Here is a 24,427-nt window from a genome sequence, read left to right on the forward strand (position 1 = left end):
GATTTCAGACAATGTCTCACTCTTGTTTGGAATAAACCTTACTTATAAATGAACCCTTGGAATATGTTGTTATTGTCTTTTGTTACTGACATTTGTTTGCCTCATTTTCTCATATCTTTATGTAACATCAGAAGCCTGGATCTCTTCCGTAAAGTTTATTTAAACAAGGACCATGCATACAAATACATTCATCTCAGAAAAGAGAAGAGATAATAATACATGACATTTATATAGCGCTTTTCTAAAAACTCTAAGACGCTTAAATGATGCATTAGATGCTTTTTGTAAATGTGTATCTGAAGTGCTGAAGTTTCCCCCCTGTTGTTCCAGGAGTTGACGAAGCGCGAGGTGGAGTACGTGTCTCTGTCCCGGGACACCACGGAGACGGACCTGAAGCAGAGGAGAGAGATCCGCTCAGGGACCGCCTTCTACATCGACCAGGTGAACAACATTCATATATTATATACACACGGTAAAAACACTCTTTAGATGTAGGCACTGTCACTGTATCATCCCCTTTTCCAGATCCTTTGCATTATTAGCTTTTTCAGTGTCAAGTTGTTCTAGTCATAAATCAGAAAGAAAACTTAATCAAAAATAAATTCTAAAATTTGATACAGGCTTCAAACTTTGGAAGTATATAATGTCCATTTACCCTCTCTATTATGTCTCATACGTTTTAGCAAAAACACAATTAGTTATACAAAATTGGTGATACTGTACATTTAACATTTCTGTCACCCAAGAACATTTTTTAAAAGTCGAAAAAGATATGCAGAAATATTTAAATATATCATTTTAGAAAAAGCAAGAAAATAACAAATTTGTATTTAATCCAAATTGTTTTTTGCCCAATTCTGCATGGGATTAGCATACATGTGTGCATGTCTGTGAAAAGGAGACTACACACACACACACACACACACACTCACACTCACACTCACACACACACTCACACTCACACACTCACACACTCACACACTCACACACTCACACTCACTCACACACCATGCCACTTCCTGATCGATCAAGCTTTATGTAAACGTACCCCCCCCCCCACACTGTTGATTTTGTAATTAAAGTAACCAAGGAGACCAGCTGCTTTCCCTTAGCGATACCTTTCTGTTCCACCATTCATCTCCATTCAATTCTCAGCATTCCAGTAAGACTCCTCACGAGCCGGATCTTTTCACGCTGTCTAACCCCAACTCTCAAGGAGCCGGCGTGAGAAATAATAATAAGCTGAGATAATTAACGTTTACTCCGTCATGTCACTATCCTCAGCTAATTAACACATAGCTTAATTTGTGTAACATAATAAATTGGTTGCATAACATTTCAAACAGAAGCTCCGTGGAAACAGGGGAGGTTTTATTGCGTCTCTTTAAGGCTCACATTATGTCCTCTGGAAAACTCACTGTGTGTTCATGGATTTCAATCAATTCATTCAAGCATTATTGGTGTGTCTCTGAGCACAGGGTCATCAAGCATGTTTGGCTCCTAAACAAGGTGAAAAGTACTCTGATCTGGTACTTGAGTAAAAGTAGAAGTACTCGGATCTTGTACTTGAGTAAAGGTAGAAGTACTGAGATCTTGTACTTGAGTAAAAGTAGAAGTACTTAGATCTGGTACTTGAGTAAAAGTAGAAGTACTCAGATCTTGTACTTGAGTAAAGGTAGAAGTACTGAGATCTTGTACTTGAGTAAAAGTAGAAGTACTCAGATCTGGTACTTGAGTAAAAGTAGAAGTACTCAGATCTTGTACTTGAGTAAGTAGAAGACTGAATTTGAGTAAAAGTACTGAGATCTTGTACTTGAGTAAAAGTAGAAGTACTTAGATCTTGTACTTGAGTAAAAGTAGAAGTACTCAGATCTTGTACTTGAGTAAAAGTAGAAGTACTGCTGATCTTGTACTTGAGTAAAAGTAGAAGTACTTAGATCTGGTACTTGAGTAAAAGTAGAAGTACTTAGATCTGGTACTTGAGTAAAAGTAGAAGTACTCTGATCTTGTACTTGAGTAAAAGTAGAAGTACTCGGATCTTGTACTTGAGTAAAAGTAGAAGTACTCAGATATGGTACTTGAGTAATAGTAGAAGTACTCAGATCTTGTACTTGAGTAAAAGTAGAAGTACTCAGATCTTGTACTTGAGTAAAAGTAGAAGTACTTAGATCTGGTACTTGAGTAAAAGTAGAAGTACTTAGATCTGGTACTTGAGTAAAAGTAGAAGTACTTAGATCTGGTACTTGAGTAAAAGTAGAAGTACTTAGATCTTGTACTTGAGTAAAAGTAGAAGTACTTAGATCTTGTACTTGAGTAAAAGTAGAAGTACTCTGATCTTGTACTTGAGTAAAAGTAGAAGTACTCTGATCTTGTACTTGAGTAAAAGTAGAAGTACTCTGATCTTGTACTTGAGTAAAAGTAGAAGTACTCAGATCTTGTACTTGAGTAAAAGTAGAAGTACTCAGATATGGTACTTGAGTAAAAGTAGAAGTACTCAGATCTTGTACTTGAGTAAAGTAGAAGTACTCAGATCTTGTACTTGAGTAAAAGTAGAAGTACTCAGATCTGTACTTTGAGTAAAAGTAGAAGTACTTAGATCTGGTACTTGAGGTAAAGTAGAAGTACTCAGGATCTTGTACTTGAGTAAAAGTAGAAGTACTCAGATCTTGTACTTGAGTAAAAGTAGAAGTACTTAGATCTTGTTACTTGAGTAAAAGTAGAAGTACTCTAGATCTTGTACTTAGAGTAAAAGTAGAAGTACTCTGATCTTGTACTTGAGTAAAAGTAGAAGTACTCAGATCTTGTACTTGAGTAAAAGTAGAAGTACTCAGATATGGTACTTGAGTAATAGTAGAAGTACTCAGATCTTGTACTTGAGTAAAAGTAGAAGTACTCAGATCTTGTACTTGAGTAAAAGTAGAAGTACTCAGATCTGGTACTTGAGTAAAAGTAGAAGTACTCAGATCTTGTACTTGAGTAAAAGTAGAAGTACTCAGATCTTGTACTTGAGTAAAAGTAGAAGTACTTAGATCTGGTACTTGAGTAAAAGTAGAAGTACTTAGATCTGGTACTTGAGTAAAAGTAGAAGTACTCTGATCTTGTACTTGAGTAAAAGTAGAAGTACTCGGATCTTGTACTTGAGTAAAAGTAGAAGTACTCAGATATGGTACTTGAGTAATAGTAGAAGTACTCAGATCTTGTACTTGAGTAAAAGTAGAAGTACTCAGATCTTGTAGTTGAGTAAAAGTAGAAGTACTCAGATCTTGAGTAAAAGTAGAAGTACTCAGATCTTGTAGTTGAGTAAAAGTAGAAGTACTCAGATCTTGAGTAAAAGTAGAAGTACTCAGATATTGTACTTGAGTAAAAGTAGAAGTACTCAGGTCTTGTAGTTGAGTAAAAGTAGATGTACTCAGATCTTGAGTAAAAGTAGAAGTACTCAGATCTTGTACTTGAGTAAAAGTAGAAGTACCAGAGTGTAGGAATACTCTGTTACAGTAAAAGTCCTGCATTCAAAATGTTCCTCAAGTAAAAGTAGAAAAGTATTATCATCAAAATATAGTTAAAGTAGCGACAGTAAAAGTAGTCGTTGTGCAGATTGGTCCATTTCAGAATAATATATATGATATGTTTTATAATGATTGATCATGAAAGTGTTCTCAAAGCTGGTAAAGGTGCAGCTAGTTTGAATGACTTTGTATACTGCAGGGTAGCTTGTGGATTGACTCCAGGTGGAACTGAACCTGAAATGATATATTGTTCAGCCCTTATTTGTATATACTTGCGAACACCCTGCACAGCACTTCAGGCGTTACTTCTCTGAGTGGTTTTATGATTTAATAGAAAGCAAAGAGGCCTCTTTCTGTGCCAGAGCAGATGACACATCGTGGCCGTCACGCTGCTGATGGGACAGTTTTATCTGGCTCTCGCTGATTTCTCTAATTTGATAGCTGTATGGCTTATAGTTATTTTCCTTTTACTAAAATGAATGGCATTGTTCCATAAAAGGGAAAGCACTGACGCTGCAATCGTGTTAAAAACGTTGCTTGTGAGGAAAGATTTACGCATTTATAACTGCCTTTAGAAAAACTAAGAATTACCTAATGTTGAAGATATGTACCTGTATTAATATATCCCTTTCGTCTGTGATAAAAACATGTTTTTAACAAGAGGAAATGGACTGTTAAATCATGAAATCTGAAAGCTAAAAACCTTTCAATTCTTTCAACAATAAGTCGTAAAAAATTGCCTTTTTTCCTCCGTCTTATCAACAGCCTTCTTAACTAAAGAGCACCAACCATGCAGTCTATTTTGGGGATATGATTTATTCTTGTAGGCAGCATAATTGGACAAACTGCTTACTAATGAGTGGCTTGATTAAAACCCTCATCATTGGCTTCATGGTGTTGAAAAAATGTGGTCAAAAATAACCTTTCACTTCCAAATCAGTCATATCTGCACGTGGGATTTTTCGCCTGACTGATTATATTTAAAAAGTCGGCAAGCACTACATTTTTATATATAATAAAATGGAATAGTATGCTTGACTACGGGGATATTCTTAGCAGTAAACAAACTATTACATTTATGAATGAAAGTGAAACAGCTTGATGATCATGAGGAACAAACTTCTGTGGAAAAACACGTGTCTTTTTCAAATCAAAAAATGTTTTATCTACAATGCATAACCAGGGTTTGTCATTTAGCAATGTAAAGCAAAATGTACGCCTTTACACATTGTACTGATTATATGGTCAAAGGGAAAAATAAACAAAACGGAAAACACAAACAAACAACAACAACAACAACAACGACTAAAGTCATCCCCTATATTCACTCAAGCTCCCAGGAAGTGCGCCGGACTCTGAGGAAAATATTCGTTGTGTCCAAACGGCGGTACTACAACTTCCGTTTCTGTCCGTGACGTCACCCGGCCCAGAAAGACTTTTCCCCATTGACTAACATTGGGAAAGAGACGTCTGTAAATCAGCGGATACTTTTTTTTTAAACTAAATAAACTACCCAGTATGAACTATTTGATAGCCCTTATTAGAATCATTAATTCCTTAAAGTTGTAAAATGCACTAAAAGCCGAATCCAGATTTATTTTCTCTCCATTCATTCTAGTGAGCCGAGAGTGGGAGCTCGGGGGGCGGGGCTTAAGGGACGCATGCTCTGTGAGCGCACATACAGGGTGTTTCTCAATGTCGAGTACGCTTGCTTGGTAGCACATGTCTTCCGAGTCACTTGCTTCAGAAGCGAGGCAAGAATACTTCCTGGCATTCGGAAAACAAAGAGTGGAACAAGCGAGCAAGTGTGCATGTGTGTGTCATATGATAGGCCCCGCCTCTTACATTTTCCGCTACAGATTTGGGGAAATTGATCCGTGCGCAAAGCATTGTGGGGATTTTAAGACTACACATGTGCAGCCTCGAAATTTCTCGCTACAAAGTACGCCGGGCTCGGTAGAATTCCAAGTATGCTGGACATTGGAACAGTCCTTCGGCGGCACTCGATTACATAGTATGCTTGAAATAGTGGCTCTGAAGCAGCTTTACTCGACATTGAGAAACACCCACGGGTTCTTCTGCTCTGACAGCTAGGCATGATGGGTAATCTGTGACGTTTCGCTCTCTCAAAAGTTGGGCCATTTTGTCCTCATGCGCCAATGAGCAGCTCTCATAGGAAAGAACGAGACCCCGCCTCCCACGCTGTATCCAGTTCTTATTAAACGTCCATGTATTCTACTGCCATTGAGCCTCACATGAATATTCAACAGAAATATTGACAAACATTTATGTTAAAGTTGTTATATGAAAACAACACGGACGCTACAGAAAACACGAGTTGTGTTTTTATTGCTTTAAGCTTTAACACGTTGAAAGCTATGTTCTTGTGTCGGTCCTATTCGAATTTCAGAGTTTTTACCACATTTCTCAAACTATACCAACACCACCCAAATGCAGCCCATAATTCCATAATGATGTGTGAGTCAAGTCAAATCAAATCTTTCTTGACCTCAAGACGATTTCAATGTTTGTTTTTGACTAATTCGAACGCAGCTCTTAAAGCACTTCATAGTTGAATTGTTTCCTCGCTGCTCACCTGTCCTTCTGACACAGAAACTGAGTTGATACATTGCTCTGTTTCCTGCAACAAGGAAAGAAAGAAAGCGAACCCTTAAATGTCCCCGAGGATCGTCCTCCCACCGCCTCATTAAAATGAAAACAGGTGTCCATTGTCTCCATGGAAACAGCTCATGATTAGATGCAGCATTATTGTCGGCACTGATGGTGTGAAGAGATTACGTTCTGTCTTCTTGAAATCGTGTGTGGGCGTGCATGTGCATGTGCATGTGTGTGTGTAACTGATTTTGTGTGTGTGTGTACTTGATTATGTGTAGTGTGTGTGATTTCCTGTACCTGATTATTTGTAGTGTTTTGTGTACCTGATTTTGTGTAGTATGTGCCTGCTGTGTGTGTTTGTGTGTGTGTGGTGTGCTACCATTCCTCCCTGTGTAGTGTGAGTGTGTGTGTGTGTGGTGTGTGTGCTGTGTGTACTGTGTGATGTGAGTGCATGTGTGTGTGCTGTGTGGTGTGTGTGTGTAGTGTGTGTGGTGTGGTGTATGTGTGTGTGTGTGTGTGTGGTGTGGATGTTGTGTGTTGTGTGTGGTGTGCTGGTGCTGTTTTGTGTGTGTGGTGTTGTGTGTTGTTGTGTTGTACTTTTGTTGTTAGCATGTTGTGTGATTTTGTGTGTGTGTGATTTTGTGTAGTGTGTGTGTGTGATTTTGTGCAGAATGTGCCTTTTAATTGGCGAGAATATGCACATACAGTATCTGGTGCTCTTTTTCTGTGACATGTGGGTGGAAAATTAGCGAGCGTTCCTCTTTGAGAATAGCTTGTGTTGTGGGAGGTGTGTTTCTGTGTGTGTGTCTGTGTGTGTGTGTTTCTGTGTGTGTGTGTGTGTGTGTGTGTCGGTGTGTGTGTGTTTCTGTGTGTGTGTGTTTCTGTGTGTGTGTGTGTGTGTGTGTGTTAACTAGAACGAGTATTCCTGCAGGCCCTGTGCTGATTTGTAGTCCTAAATTCAGACTTATCGTGTCAGTTCTCTCTCTCTCTCTCTCTCTCTCCCTCTCTCTCTCCCTCTCGAACAGATCATCCTAGAAAGATATCAAGAGATATAACGAGAAATGCGAGAAACTCCGCTCGCTCGCTCCTCCTCTCCGATCTCTTCCTTACTCTCCGTCGCCCTATCTCAGATCGCATCGTCTCTCTCTATCTCTCTCTCTTTGCTCCCCTTGCCTCACGCGCTCTCTTTACTTCCCCCTCGCTCCCTCTTTCTCTTTCTCTTTTTCCCCGTCAGTCCAAGTTTATATGAAGGATGGAGTCACATGGATATAATCACATGCTTGTTGTATTTTTAAAATCTGCAGTCACCTCTCTCCAGTTAGCAGGCGCTCTTACGTAAGGCAGCTCACCTCAAAGCCACTCGGCCAATAAGAGACTCCATTACAGTGAGAAACTGCACTTTAGTTGATTTATAAAGCTCAGTTTACACACAAAGAATCAGAATCAGGTTTATCACCAGGTAAGTTGACATGTACGAGGAATTTGACTTGATGTCATGGTGCACATATTTTAATAACATAAAAAAATATGAAATAGAATTGGAATAAAATATGTGCAGTCATAATAAAAAAACAAGATATTGTGTGCATTAAAGGCGTTCAAAGGGCTCTACAGAAACACACACACACACACACACACACACACACACACACACACACACACACACACACACACACACACACACACACACACACACACTCTGTATTTAAAAGAGAGAAGTCCGAAAATAACGTTGATTTTAAGAAGTATTTAAAAACCAAATGTGTTATTAAATGATCTCTGGGAAAGCAGCAGTAGAAATTAAGGTTGGATATTTAGCCTATTCTTTTAGGTAAAGGTGTGTAAAGATAAAAGGTTGGATGCAGTTTTTAGGTAACATGTTGCTCATATGTGACCAAAGTGACTTTTCAAAGCTAAGTAGAAGTCTAACACTTCTCGTGTTTCTGTCATGATCTGTCAGTGGATCCAAAGATATTTCATGTTTTGCATTTGTGAAGAGCAGTCCTCCCACAATCTACTGGCATCTCTTCTCACGACCACACAATCCTATTTAAGGGAAAGGTCTGTCCGTGCAAAGCTGTGGCAACTGAGCTCAAATCCGGCAAGTGGAATTAAGAAGAAATTGCAATCTTACAAAAGTAGTTTGTAATAGTTATGCACAACCTGGAGAGAAGTGGGAACATAGAGTGTAACCGTCACGATGAATTAACACACAAAAAGGGACATTTTGTTGTAAAATGTGTACCAATAACCAGGTGTTTTTAGCCACACAAATGAACCAGAGGGAATTCTTTACTTACATAATAAGTTACCTTGTTGTCTAAGAAAAGACCTGATGATTTGAAGTACATGTGGGCAGCATTTCACAACAGCAAACGTATATAAAAACATCCTTTTAGAAACTCTCACACAACCCAAGTCTCCTTCACACTAGGGATGCCAGCGATTATTCGATTTTTCGAATATTCGTTACAGTCTCCATAATCGAAAATTATTTTTAAAATTCGATTTTATTTATATATATTTTTATTATTATTTATGTTTTTCTTTTTTTTCCTGGCTTAGTTTCAACCAAAATATAGACTAATGCTAATAATAGTAATAGTATTAATAATTGTAAATGGCCATTGGTCACACCACCAGTTTGTTTTACTGTAAACTTGGAGGAAGCCAGCTGCGCAGAGTGCAGACTGCTGCTGCCTGCTACACACCGACCCCCCCCCCCCCCCCAAGTGTACAGCACTTTGGTCAACTCTGTTGTTTTTAAATGTGCAATATAAATAACGTTGTATTGGATAATGGGATGACTGTTTTTAAGTGCCGTTAACATATTGTGCAAAGAGACGAAGGTGATGCAGAAAATGGCCTTTTTCTCCCTCTCCATATAACCGCTCTCTAAATGTTGCCTCAGAGCTCCTGTGTGTCTGGTCTGGATGTTTTCTCAGAGAACAAGGTCCGTCTGTGCCTCCCGTCCTGCGTCACTTACATTTTTAACAATTATCTGATTATAGCGTTGGTGCCGAAAATGGATCAAGAGTTAAATATAGAGCATCTGGTCCTCACTATAGCTTTATGGGCTGCCACGTATTTACATGTTAACCTAATTATATGGCCACTTGCTCTGTGGTGCACCCAGACAGCTAAGGTTTCCTGCCTCTTGACGTCAGAACTGCTTTTTGATATCTGCAGAAATGTGCTTCTACACACACACACACACACACACACACACACACACACACACACACACACACACACACACACACACACACACACACACACACACACACACACACACACACACAGACACACAGTTTTTTTTATCCCACAGTTGGTGGCAGAAAATAGGCTTTCCTAAAACAGCTGACGGTGTTTTGAGGATCGGTTTTGGAGTAGTTTTGGAGGATGTTCCGCACACAATAAACCGAGGACATCCTGAGGAAAGGCGAAGCTCATTTAGTCTTTGGAGCCGTACGAGCTGATTGCCCTTTGTTTAAATGCTTTTAGCACTTCACATTTACACAGGGTCAGAGGTCGCGCTGCACAAAGGAGCCGCAGATTTGACCTGAGGTTAAACTGATTGCAATTGTTAGCATTTAGCCTTGAAATCCATCCCTTGCATCTCTAATTATTTATTTTAAGTATCTGTATTTTGTATGTCTTTATTTAAGAAAGGACAATGCACATTAATTAACATGAGCACTTTAGTCCATCATGTGAATGGGAGAGATTAAGCCATACAATGTGGTGGAGGGGACACAGGGATTTTAGCCTTTGCAGACCATTAACATGCACCAAAACCTATATAACACACTACAGGAAAGGGAACACCTCAAAAAGTGACATAGGGCCTCTTTAAAGCACATGAATACAAACCCTTTAACACGCAACAGACACAAAAACACATACATCATCACAGATCAAAGCTAATAGGCACATTGAGTTTACTGACTATTTCCTTTCTCTGTTGTGGTTGTCCCCAGTGTGCAGTGCACATGGAGGGAACACAAGGATTTGAGTCTTTGTAGACCATTAATATGCACCAAAATCTATATAACACACTACAGGAAAGGGAACACCCCAAAAAGTGAAATAGGGCCTCTTTAAAGCACATGAATACAAACCTATTAAAGGTCCCATGTCATGGCCATTTCTACTGATCATAATTCCATTGTTGAGGTATACTAGAATACATTTATATTGTTCAATGTTCCAAACTCACATTGGTTTCTCATACAGCATCTCTGTATAGTATGTGTATTCACTCTCTGTCCTACACGGCTTGTTGGAGCTCCTGCCCCCCCCTCCCTATGAGCCCAGTGGCCGTCTGCGAGACACAGCGAAACCCAGCCCGAACACACACACACCAACGCAGCCTGGCTGGGAGTTTGTGTGTGTGCTCACACACCGACTCACAGCCTCGCCGCATCCCGCCGTCTCAGGGAGGAGAAATCGGCGGAGCTGCAGCTGAGAAAAGATTGAGTGTGTGTGTGTGTGAGGAAGTCCGTGGATTGGTCCATTTTGACCAATCCATGGACGTAACATAACGGCTCCGCGGACGTAACGTAATGGCTCCACGGATTGGTCCATTTGGGTATGGGCACGTCACTGTACCCAGGAAGAAAAAGAGAAATGTCCAACGAGGCGTTCTGGGGCAGCATAGACAGGTCTTTTCTGTGTTAGAGTTTTACTCGCTACAGGGTGTACTTTGAGGGTTTGTGACTCTGCAGACCGTTTACATGCAGAAAAACCTTCATAACACAAGGGGACGGGTAATAACCAGAAAAGCATGACATGGGACCTTTAACACGCAACAGACATACAAACACATACATCATCACAGATCAAAGCTAATAGGCACATTGAGTTTACTGACTATTTCCTTTCTCTGTTGTGTTTGTAAAGTTTGTACCAACAACCAGGTGTTTTTAGCCACGGAAATGAACCAGAGGGAATTATCTTCCCACATAATTAGTTACCTTGTTGTCTAAGAAAAGACCTGCTGATTTGAAATACATGCTGGCAGCATTTAACAACAGCAATACTGTATAAAAACATCCTTTTATAAACTCTCACACAACTTGTGCATTACCACCCAAGTGTCCTTTATTCACTCCCTTTGTGCTCCTCCCCAGTGTGCTGTGCGGGCAGCGGTTCTGGGCCGGGTTCTGGTTCTGGAGGGTCTGGAGAAGGCAGAGAGGAACGTCCTGCCGGTGCTCAACAACCTGCTGGAGAACAGGGAGATGCAGCTGGAGGACGGACGCTTCCTCATGTCGTCGGAGCGCTACGACAAGCTGCTGCAGGTCAGACACACACAAAGCTTTTTGGGTTGTTAATAAACACACAATGATTGCACAATCAAGAAGGAGCATGATACCAATATGTACCCCCTTTTTTCCACTTATCCCAAACACAGAACAAATTCTCCACACTTGCACTAACATCTTTTTTGAACACTCCTCTGAACCTGGGAGTTATCCAGTGTGTTTATGAAAGTCATTATTTGTCATGTTATTACTGTTGTTCTGAAGCCACGTCTATATCAGTTCTCTCACTTTAGCAGTGAGTTTTCACACTCCTGTGTTTAGAGGAACAAATGCCATTGTCAGTAAGGCAATCCGCATTTGAATTGCAATATGGACAAGTGCACTCCTACCTGCTCACTGCACTCTTTAATATGTCTGATAGTAATTCTTGTCAAAGTGTAAATATTTGTATGCCCCGATTACTATGTTCAGAAGGTATCAGAGGGACACTAAAGCTAACAGAACTCAGGCCTGTTACGTGTTCCAAATTCAGTCTCTAAATGATGCTAACAGAAGGTGCTAACAGCTAATATGTAATGCTTTCCATGTTGCTAACAGCTAACTTTTTTTAACGGTGTAATTCGCTAATTTGGAATAATGCTACAGGAGGTATTATTCAATTTTATGCATACTTGTAATGGTACTAGCGGGAGATGCTAACAGCTAAATCAGCATTCTTTCAATGGTTCTACCAGGTAATTTTGGCAAACAATGCTAACATTAGGAGCTTATACTTCTACTGGAGCTAACAGCTAGTTCAGTATAGTTGTAATGGTGCTCACACTAGGTGCTATCCAAATCACAGTGAATACAATATTTGGTAAAATTATCTTATTTAAGTTTTGCTGAGTTGCAGAGAAGTCCCAGCTTACAAACAGTATACTACAGACAACATAAAACATACATGTTTGGTACAGATCACCTTAAAAATACTTTTCATTTCAACACTGTTTAAAAGATTATAATTTCCTCGAATTATATACCAATTGTAATATCAAAAGTATTTCCAATTAGTTTCCAAATTGTACAGCTCTAGTACTGTGACATTGAGAGTCTGCACTTGTTAAATAAAGCCGTGTAAATGCAGCTTTTTCCATAACAATTGCATTTTCGATGACACTTTTGCTAAGTGAGTAGAGTAAAATTGACGTGTTTTGTAAAGTAAAATGTGTGAAATGATCTTTTTAAGTTTGGTGGAGTCTCAGCTTACAAACAGTATTCTACAGACAAAATAAAAAAAGACTTGTTTGGTACAGATCACCTTAAAAATACTCACACCAAAATCATTGAACTATTTTTTTCGATGATCATTTGAACATTGTTTAAAAGATTATAATTTCCTCTAATCATACCGTAATTGCGATATCAATCAAAAGTATTTTGCAATTAGTTATTTATTCCAAATTGTACAGCTCTAATACTGTGACATTGAGAGTCTGCACTTGTTAAACAAAAAGCAGTTTAAATGCAGCTTTTTGCTAAAACGTGAATCAAGATGACACTTATCAAATGGCAGGATTTCTTTATTGTCACTACACAGAGAAATTCCAAGCATTCCCGATGGTGCAATCACACATAACAGACCGTATAAGTATCATTTTGACAATACAAGCCAACAACTTTTAATATATAATATATAAAGTGACTATAAATTGGTCGTATGATACATAATTGGTCGTATGATACATATGTTAGTTTGACAATAAAGAACCTTGAACAGTACGCTTACAAAACAATACAACAAGCAGTTGATAATTAAATATCTGTTCTATAAAAACGGTATGAGGTAGAATATATGGTGCAGTTGGATGTGAACATGTACTTAGTTGAGCATAGGTTCAGTTCAGTTCCATTAGTGCTGTGATTGATTGCCAAGTGAGTTGAATAAAATGTACGTGTCTTGTACCATGATGCATTGCAGGAGCACACCAAAGAGGAGATGGACGCCTGGAAGATCGTCCGTGTGAGTGAGGACTTTCGAGTCATCGCTCTCGGACTTCCTGTCCCGAAATACAAAGGAAACCCTCTGGACCCCCCCCTCCGATCCCGCTTCCAGGCCAGAGACGTGTATTACCTCCCGTTTAAGGTCAGTCTGGGAACAGAGAGATTATCTTACCCAAAAAACAATTCACACCACCATAAAAATATGTCAACAATGAGGGTAAAGGACTTGGGTCATCTTACCTGTTCTTCCCAGTGATCCTATGTTCATTATCCTGTTTAACACTAGAACCACCAGAGATTTTTTATACCTAAAACCGCCACCTGGGTCAAATTGACCCGCTATTAGAATGCATTGATTTTCAAGGTAAAATGTTCTTTTATTGAACAGAGAGTTTTGATCGCACAGGGATGAAACGTATACCAATAGAATCTGTGGACTCTCAGGGCTCGACATTATAAATGGCCCGCTGGCCCGGAAGCATTATTTAGACACCGCGGCCAGCATAACGTACTTTCAACTCGCTCCACAGCTGTTTGCTGCGGAGCGCAGCGCGAGCAGTCTCCCGTGAGCGGGAGCGCACTCCTTCACTACAGACTGTCTCTATGTCTCTTTCTCTCTCTCTATCTATAACTATCTATCAATATATCTATCCATCTATCTCTCTCTCTCTCTCTCTCTCTCTCTCTCTCTCTCTCTCTCTCTCTCTCTCTCTCTCTCTCTCTCTCTCTATAACTATCTATCAATATATCTATCCATCTATCTCTCTCTCTCTCAATCTATCTCTCAATCTATAAGGAACCGCAGTAGACAAAAGGCGTTGCTATAGCAACACGTCATGTTTATATGAAAAGGGGTGGGGTCAATATGACCCGCTGGGCGGAAATAGGTATAAATGGCAATTTTTTGGGGCGATTTCTTCAATCTGACTTCATATTGACCATTTTTAACAACATAGGGTGCTACATAACACACTTTCAGGAAAAGTCACGGACTGGGAGACTTTAATATTTTATTGAAAAAAAGTTACACACAATAAAAAACAGTTCTGGGTCAAATTGACCCGATTGGCGGTTCTAGTGTTAAAAGTAGAGTAAACTATCATGAAATAATCCATATACCAATTGAAGAATATTGAGGGTGGTTGGTTCAGGGATAAGCAGTCAACACAATGGAGGCAGGAGTTCCAGATCATTCATTTATTGGAACTTGTTGATTCTTGTTGTTCCTAATTGTTGTCTGGTTGATCTGGTAAGAAAGTCTTAATTAGCTCATGCTCATGCTTCAAATTATAATCCAGCAAAGCAGTTCTCTCTTTACATAATTATATGTAATGTATAAATAAGGTAACTAAATGCAATCTAAACGGTACAGAAAATAGGGAGATAAACGACTCAAGCTGCTATGAGAATACAATACAAAGGAAAGGAAAACTTACTGATCCTTTACTCAGACAAACAATTGGTGCTCAGGAGGTGCATGAGGCCAGCCAGCTTCTTTGTTCATGGGGGACACGATGTGCCACAGGTGAGCTGGCTGCCTTTATTGATTAGCTAGCTCCGCCCCTCCAGGGTGGCAGGAGGAGAGTAGAGGGAGGTTGGAGTGGGAGAGGGGTTTTCCACAGCCGCCCTTCGGATATGTGAGACATATTTGATCCAAAGGGAAATCCTTATGTTCCTTCAGGGTTCAGGGTCATCTCTGATCTCTGTGAGGGATACCAACCGGCTGACAGGACGTACATATGATTTCTCTTTTAATTAGTACCTCAGCCACTCTGACTCTACCATCTGAGCTCGGGAGAAGTTTCTGAACCTTTCCTATGGGCCAAGATGCCCGGGGTAGATTTGGGTCCACAACCATTACAATGGCATCCAGGGTGAGATTTGGTTTCTCCCCTCTCCACTTTTGCAGAGTTTGAAGGGTAGGGAGGTAGTTCACTTCACTGTGCCGCCATCTCCTTGTAAGATAAGATAAGATAAGATAAGATAAGATGGTACTTTATTGATCCCAATTTGGGAAATTGTTTTTGTTGCCCTAGAAATAAACAAGAATAGAAAGAAAAGAAAAGAAAATGGAAAATATACATGTTGAATTTGACAAGATATTATATATACTCATATATACTATGCACTCATTCCTACCTATGTCGATTAAGCTTCTTAACATTCACATGAAATGATATGTAGTCAAATGTAATGAAATGTACTTTTTTTAATGTTGGCCATGAGGGTTGTGCAATAGGTCGCCATTGTCAGTATGTACGTGTGTGTATTGTGTTAGTTCAAACGGTGTATGACTGATGATATGTGTATGTCCACTATGTTTGTATATGTACATGTATGCACTGCAGGACGGAGTCCAGAACAAATGTCCTTACGGGGACAATAAAGTATATCGTATCGTATCGTATCGTATCGTATCGTATATACAAATATATATATACATAAATATATGACATGGAATATTAATATTAAATATAAAATATTGAACAGATTATATGAGTAAAATGTATAACGTGGTTTTATTCCAAGAGAAACTATGGAGCAGAGAGTTCTCTTCCAGCCAGAGGTGATTTATTGTACAGAGAAGGAGCTCCGTTGTCTGTCCAGCTGCAGGTGAAGAGGAGGAGGGGGGGGGGGGGGGGGTTTATCTGTCTGTCCAGCTGCAGGTGGAGAGGGGGGGTGGGGTTATCCATGATGGACAACAGCCTGTTCAGTGTCCTCCTCTCCACCACAGCTTCAAAGGGGTCCAGCTTGATGCCGATGACTGACCCAGCTTTCCTGATCAGTTTATTGATCCTGCTGGTGTCACCGGCTCTGATGCTGCCCCCCCAGCAGACCACAGCAAAGAAGAGTGCACTAGCCACAACAGACTGATAGAAGATCTCCAGCATCTTTCTGCACACGTGGAAGGATCTCAGCTTCCTCAGAAAATAGAGTCGGCTCATCCCCTTCTTGTACACAGCGTCAGTGTTGATCCTCCAGTTCAGCCCATTGTCTAAGTGCACTCCCAGGTACTTGTAGTCCTCCACAACAGCCACATCCTCTCCCAGAATGCACAGGGGCAGAGGAGGAGACGTCCTCTTCCTCCTGAAATCAATGACCATCTCTCTGGTCTTGGCCACATTCAGAAGCAGATGATTTCCTCCAGTCCACTCAACAAAATCACCCACCAGCGCTCTGTACCTAGAAGGTCAGGACGGGCATATACAACCTGGGGAAGGGCTGCCTCAAGCCGCCCCATCAGGAGAAGATTTGGGTCTGATATTTATTTTGGAAAGGCAGGCAGGGCTGCTCTTATCTTTTGTGGATGCTTTGAAAATGTCTCTTATTTTGTCTCATATGTGCCGGTTCAGTGACCGGAAAAGCCGTGCAATCCTTTTTGGAATTCACCCTGCAGTGTTTCTGTTTCTATAAATCTTTGAGTTTAAACTTGTGCCCCTAAACCCTTTTACCTAAGTGGTTTCTAAGTAGATCTAAGTGAGTCGCCCTGCAGCTCTTCTCATCCTGACATTCTTTTCTTTTCTGTTTTAGGACCAGTTGGAGCTGCTGTACACAGTCGGACCAAACGTAGCTGCAGAAAGGTACGTCTCCTATCATGCAAAATGCACTTTTTGATGTCTTTTATACATAACTGTGTCCCCGGTGTGTAAGGGAACTCACAAAGTGTCAGCAAATAAAACCCTCTCTCTTTTCCTCCGTACCCAAATCTCTAACAACGGAGCTGATCCAGATTTGCGTCCGATATGACGTAATATTAGACCCACGGGCCAATCAGAAACATTGCTATCAGAAACAATGAGACGTGTTTTGGACGTAATATGGTCTTGTTTACATTAGCAAGCCTTGCTAACACTCAGAGCTAACCTGTACTGGAGAGAGTATGTGTAAAAAAGCAGGACATATAAAAAGGAACTCACCTTGTGGTAAACCTGAGAGAGAGAAAGAGTTTGAGCTCCATACTGTTTCAGAGATAATCCTTCATGTGGTTTAGAACATAATTTGGAGTATCTGGGTAGAATTATCCTGCATGAGCGCTCGTCCCTTTTTTATTTAAAGCTGCAGACCCAGAATCAGCACTTTTAGTAACAGGGCTGAAATAGAGGGATATGACGCATTATTGATCTGTTTGGTATTTTGAGCAAAACACTTCATAGATATGTTTCTTATATATCTGAGACCTATAATAGATGCCTACAAATAGTACAATAGGAGACCTTTAAAGAGACACTGACTGAAGCTTCAACCTTTTTGAATGCCTCATATGACTTGTTAGTATTCTTTCATTCCTAAATCCTCCGTAGTATTTGATTATGTGTGATATTGTGTGTGTCAGGGTGTCTCAGCTGCTCTCTCTAGCGACCACGCTTTGCTCCCAGGAATCATCTAACCTCGGCCTTCCTGACTTCCCTGTGGACAACCTGCTTCCTGCCCTCCATGTGCTGGTGAGAATACTTCACTTGTAATATTTAATAGCTAATCATTTATTCTCTTTCTGTTTACATATGTGGTTATTTGATCATTATTTAATGTCATTATTTGAGTAGTTTATTCTTTTATCTTGAAGGCATCTTCATGGATTTGGGTCTGTATTGAAGGCGTGATTATTCACCAGAAATGCACATAGTTTTTTAACCAGGGAAAGAGATTTGAAAGCCATTGTTTGTATGTTTAATTCTTGTCTGGACTATGGACTTCTATCCCGTATAATATTCAGTACCTGTTGCTTTGTGGCTGTTTTTGAGTTAGATTTTTGTATTTCTTTAGGATAAATAATCGCTTGAACTTTCTTTATTTTCCGAATGCAAGGGGAAAATGAATGCCAAAAGCCAAATGGAATAAAAATAAGAGCCCTGTTGTTCCATGAAGTGTGTCCAATCCATGTATTTTTTTCTTCTGTATTTGTGCAGAATGCGTTCCCCATGCTGTCCTCCCAGCAGCTCGTCCAGAGACTCTACCCGTACAAAAGCATCCTGGGAAAGGAAGGGCGTAACGCTGTGGAGGGTGTACTCAGCGTAAGTTAAAAGATGTCTATCGTCTGTATTGTAAGAGATGGCAAAAGTACACACATCCTTTACTCAAGTAGAAGTACAGATACTCGTGTTTAAAAATACTCTGGTGAAAGTAGAAGTACTGACTAAACTTCTTTACTCAAGTAAAAGTAAAGAGGCTTTGAAATGTACTTCAGTAAAAAGTACCCATAACTAGCAGCTGTTTTAAAGAGTACCTGACCTCCCTTTATATTAATAGAACAATAATGTCATTGTTAGCTAATGAATGTTTCCATGCTGAACAACGGCAACATGACAACGTTTTCATTGGTCCCTCTTCTTTAGAGAAGACCAGGAAATGATGGATACACGGATCGTGTTCAAATCAATAGGCACGCAATGACTCTAAATAATAATGATCACGCCACCAAACACACATTCAAACTAAAGGAACCAGCCTGTTTGGGAAATGTGAGAAGTAGAGAGTACAGGTATTTGGGTTCAACATGTAAGAAGTAGAAAGTACAGGTATTTGGGTTCAACATGTAAGAAGTAGAAAGTTCAGGTATTTGGGTTCAACATGTAAGAAGTAGAAAGTACAGGTATTTGTGTTCAACATGTAAGAAGTAGAAAGTACAGGTATTTGAGTTCAAAATGTAAGAAGTAGAAAGTACAGGTATTTGGGTTCAAAATGTAAGAAGTAGAAAGTACAGGTATTTGTGTTCAAAATGTAAGAAGTAGAAAGTACAGGTATTTGGGTTCAACATGTAAGAAGTAGAAAGTACAGGTATTTGTGTTCAAAGTGTAAGAAGTAGAAAGTACAGGTATTTGGGTTCAACATGTAAGAAGTAGAAAGTACAGGTATTTGTGTTCAAAGTGTAAGAAGTAGAAAGTACAGGTATTTGTGTTCAAAGTGTAAGAAGTAGAAAGTACAGGTATTTGGGTTCAACATGTAAGAAGTAGAAAGTACAGGTATTTGTGTTCAACATGTAAGAAGTAGAAAGTACAGGTATTTGTGTTCAACATGTAAGAAGTAGAAAGTACAGGTATTTGTGTTCAAAATGTAAGAAGTAGAAAGTACAGGTATTTGTGTTCAACATGTAAGAAGTAGAAAGTACAGGTATTTGTGTTCAACATGTAAGAAGTAGAAAGTACAGGTATTTGTGTTCAACATGTAAGAAGTAGAAAGTACAGGTATTTGTGTTCAACATGTAAGAAGTAGAAAGTACAGGTATTTGTGTTCAACATGTAAGAAGTAGAAAGTACAGGTATTTGTGTTCAACATGTAAGAAGTAGAAAGTACAGGTATTTGGGTTCAACATGTAAGAAGTAGAAAGTACAGGTATTTGTGTTCAACATGTAAGAAGTAGAAAGTACAGGTATTTGGGTTCAAAATGTAAGAAGTAGAAAGTACAGGTATTTGTGTTCAACATGTAAGAAGTAGAAAGTACAGGTATTTGGGTTCAACATGTAAGAAGTAGAAAGTACAGGTATTTGTGTTCAACATGTAAGAAGTAGAAAGTACAGGTATTTGTGTTCAACATGTAAGAAGTAGAAAGTACAGGTATTTGTGTTCAACATGTAAGAAGTAGAAAGTACAGGTATTTGGGTTCAAAATGTAAGAAGTAGAAAGTACAGGTATTTGTGTTCAAAATGTAAGAAGTAGAAAGTACAGGTATTTGTGTTCAACATGTAAGAAGTAGAAAGTACAGGTATTTGTGTTCAACATGTAAGAAGTAGAAAGTACAGGTATTTGGGTTCAAAATGTAAGAAGTAGAAAGTACAGGTATTTGGGTTCAACATGTAAGAAGTAGAAAGTACAGGTATTAGTGTTCAAAATGTAAGAAGTAGAAAGTACAGGTATTTGAGTTCAACATGTAAGAAGTAGAAAGTACAGGTATTTGTGTTCAACATGTAAGAAGTAGAAAGTACAGGTATTTGTGTTCAACATGTAAGAAGTAGAAAGTACAGGTATTTGTGTTCAAAATGTAAGAAGTCAAATTAAAAAGTTGTCAGAAAAATAAGTAGTGGAGTAAAGTACTGATACCAGAAAAATGTACTTAAGTACAGAAACGCAGTATTTGTACTCCACTCCTTCCCACCTCTGTGAGTGAAATAGAGCAAATCCAGTATTGCTTTTGTCCAACATGTTTTCTGTGTCTCTTTCTCAGAGGTTTGAGCTTCTTGATGCTCGACAGCCGGCTCCCAGCTCCATCCTGAGTGTTTCCAGAACAAAGGATGTTGAGGGTCATGCAGATGTGACATTAAGTGTTGCAAACAAAGACGTCACCTTTCAGGTACCTGTATAATGATTATATATACTGTATATACAAAGACAAAACCCTGATCTATCATGCAGATATTTATTAAAGAACGATAATTTAATAAAATAAACAAAAATTAACTTATTTAATTCAATTCATCTCATTATTTTAATTGACGATTTTATGTCAATCATATTTAACTAAGCTTATAGGGTTATACGTGATAAAATAAGATGAAGATAGTAACTTTAAATGCAAAAATAGATTTGGTACAGCCCTACTTTGTTTATATAATCAGATAAAACAATCTGAATTTCCCCGGGAGTGTGACGACTTTATCAAATTATGAAACCTTTGACAAAACAGTGAGTGAGTAATACATTTCACAGATATCCTCACACTCACACACTCACACTCACACTCACACTCACACACACACTCACACACTCACACACACACTCACACACTCACACTCACACGTATGTATCAGCAGCCTGACCATCTTATCTGTCCTGATTCTCTCTGAAGGGAATGTCTTTATCGTTCTTTAATTCTTCTTCTTCTTCTTCTTGGATGAAACACAGGGTTTGTGACTCACTGCACGAGTTCAGGGAGAACAGAGATGTTCCAGACTTCTAAAAATAGTGGCACTGATCCTCTAGCCAAACAAATGATATCACCGACTCTCTCTGACTCTTTGAAGATGCATTTGATTTGCTGTATGAGCAGCAGTGATTATTTTGACTCCTGTGTATCTCATAGATTGTCTGCTAGCAGTATATTTAATTCAACATGTGCGTCAGTAATGTCTGTCAATTCTTATTTAAAGGGGACCTATCATGCAAAATGCACTTTGGTACGTCTTTTCTACATGAATATGTGTCCCCGGTGTTCCAGGGAACTCACCAAGTGTCAGAAAACACAACCCTCTCTATTTTCCTCCATACCCAAATCTCTAAAAAAGGGGCTGCAACGGATCTGATAAAAACTGATCCAGATTTGAACACTGTCCTGACGTCAGGACGGTGGCGCTACGGCTATTGGGCCAACTCCACCAATCAGGAGGAGACAGCCACGGCCATTGCCGTTCGAAAGCGCTGGAGACGCTGTAGTACATATGCCAGGCCTGTAGATGGTGCTGTTCTCACTGAATCAGCCCTTGCAGAAACAGAGCTAGAAATTGTCAAATTGATCGAAATGAGGCATGGCTAAAATGCATGATCTGTTTGGTATTTTGAAAAAAAAAAAGTATAAATATGCCTTATATAGGTATGGTCCTACACTATATTATTCAAATATAGCATGATAGGTCCACTTTAAAGGAACATTTTCTCTTTTTATACATCATTTTTTTACTTTGAAGAGGTCAGGAATAGACACAAATCAAGCCATTCAAAATTCAATATTTATCTCCGTTTGGAGTAGTAACAATTATTTCTCCGCGGAGTAGACAGAGTTAATTAAATGAATAAGTAGAGCAATGGAAGGTGGGTTCTTCTTGAGCCAGGATTTTGTAATAATTTCTTTACTTGTCACCACAATAATCATAAAAAGGTAGGAATTGCTTTTATCGAGACATTTAAGTATTTGAATTATATTTATAAAGTGTATTAATGGTGCGAAGATAATGGTCACTGAACAGAGCTGATTTTACAGTATTAACTACAGTATTTCTCATGTTTGTATCAGAGAGAAGCTGATCCACTTAATTTGGATTTTTCTTCGGCGTAATAAAGTCAGATTTCTCCGGCAAAAACCTCCAGATGTTTCCCTGAACCTTTCTAGAAGCTGTTAGTCATGTCTGTTTTATTTGTCTCCATTCATCTCCAGGTGCCAGCAGGCATGAAGGATCTGCGTTCCCCCAACAGCAGCTCCACCTTCATCAGCACGCCCAGCCACTCTCAGCTGATGGCCGACATGATGCAGTCTCACATGGTGAAGGACATCTGTCTCATAGGAGCCAAGGTAACTAACACACAATGTACAGTCATGTATTTTCTTTTGTTTGGCCTTAGGATGGCGAAAATTGGATTTCCATTTTAGTTTTCATTTCATACAGCGCTGTAAATTGCATGAAATGATGAGCTGTTTTGTTTGAATTTTGTTGTATGTATGTTTTGTGTGTGTGAGGACCCCAGGAAGAATAGCCAATGCTCATGCTAGTGCTAATGGGGATCCTAATAAAGACATACAGTACAGTACAGTACAGTACAGTACAGTACAGTCCAGCTGGTGAATGTGAAATCTGGTATTTGTATATGTAGGGTAATGATAATCAAATCAAATCAAACTTTAGTTGTATAGCCCAATACCACAAAACACATGTTTGTCTCAGTGGGCTTCACAGATTAAAAACAAACAAAAACATTGTATATAATGGAGTTACAGCAAAATAAGAAGACAAGATAGTTTGTGGAATACAAAAAAAACAAAAAAAATATACAACAAAAGACAATAAAAATACATAAAACATTCAAATTAATTACCATCAAAATAAAATAAAATGAATACCATAACATGCCAGCTCTAACCGAAGGGTTTGTTAAAAATGTAGGTCATAATGATGATGATACCTATGAAGACCTACACTAAACAAGCAGGAGAGGTAACAAACTAAACCAAATGCAGATATTCAATTAATCTGTTATATTTGTTCCCTCCATCATTTTACACTTTCATTTGTAATTCTTTTTTGATTACAATTCTTTATTTAGAAGACAGTTGAGAACATTTCACCAGTTGCAATGAAATATACTTGCGATTACAGGGAGTAGTAAACCTTTGCAATAAGGCAACAGTACACATTGAAACCCTCCCTTCTCAGTGTCCTCTGATGTGCATCTTATACAATGTTCATGAACTTTATACAACAACAGAAGGGATGATTCCTAACAGAGGCATAATGACGTAGTGAGGGACAATCCTGCAGGTGTGCTAACAGTCAAACAAACAATACATTACAATATTCTGGTAATTAGACCAAGCAACCTTTTTCTTTTGGTGATAGAACTAGTGATCAGCTCATCATTACATTACATTGCATTTAGCTGAGGCTTTTATCCAAAGAGACTTACAATAAGTGCATTCGACCAAGAAGATACAAACAGAATCATATAAGTTCATCAGGTTTCATAGAGCCTAAACATTTCAAGTGCTACTCAACTAGCTTTAGATAAGCCAGTCCTTTATTATATAAGTGCTTTGTTAGTAATTCTATCACTCGAAGTGGAGTTGAAAGAGATGAGTTTTCAGTCTGCTCCGGAAGATGTGTACTTTCTGCTGTCCTGATGTCAATGGGGAGCTCATTCCACCATTTTGGAGCCAGGATAGCAAACCCACGTGTTTTCTGCTGATGGGAACTTTACTAATGTAATGTAATGTAATGTAATGTAATGTAATGTAATGTAATGATATTTAATGATATGTAATGATATGTAATGATCAGCTCATTAGTAGTTTGTTAATTCTTTGAAATGTGGCTGTGTCTGGCGAATAAAGGAAACCCAATCTGACCTTTCATTTGTAATTCTATGAGGGTAAAAGTTCCTAAGAAACTCATCAAGAATTCCTCTTAACACTCGTGATAATCTCTCTAATGGCAACGTGTTTTTTTAACGATGCTAAACATGTCATTGGGATCTTCATCCAACCATTATTGTAAAATGTCTATGTGTGCATGTCTGCGTTTATAATTAGATTCTAATCCCAGGAGAAAATTATATGGACTGACCACATAAGATGTCTAGATGTACCACAGCTATTTTTACATTGAAAGCGTAATGAAATCTGATATTTATAACACTGTT

The 24,427-nt window shown here is 38.9% G+C and overlaps 1 protein-coding gene across 1 annotated transcript in view; it reads left to right on the forward strand.

Annotated features, from left to right (window-relative positions):
- Positions 1–24,427, forward strand: part of vwa8 (von Willebrand factor A domain containing 8) — a gene marked incomplete in the record, with an annotated part of 121,664 nt that overhangs the window by 3,420 nt on the left and 93,817 nt on the right. Inside the window, 8 exon segments of the mRNA XM_034147112.1 lie at positions 331–441; positions 11,255–11,422; positions 13,347–13,511; positions 16,901–16,950; positions 17,703–17,811; positions 18,277–18,381; positions 20,529–20,654; positions 22,452–22,586. Of these exon segments, the coding sequence (XP_034003003.1) occupies positions 331–441; positions 11,255–11,422; positions 13,347–13,511; positions 16,901–16,950; positions 17,703–17,811; positions 18,277–18,381; positions 20,529–20,654; positions 22,452–22,586 (969 nt within the window).

The sequence above is a fragment of the Trematomus bernacchii genome, unplaced genomic scaffold (assembly GCF_902827165.1).
Source record: "Trematomus bernacchii unplaced genomic scaffold, fTreBer1.1, whole genome shotgun sequence".
In the NCBI taxonomy this organism is placed as follows: Eukaryota; Metazoa; Chordata; class Actinopteri; order Perciformes; family Nototheniidae; genus Trematomus; species Trematomus bernacchii.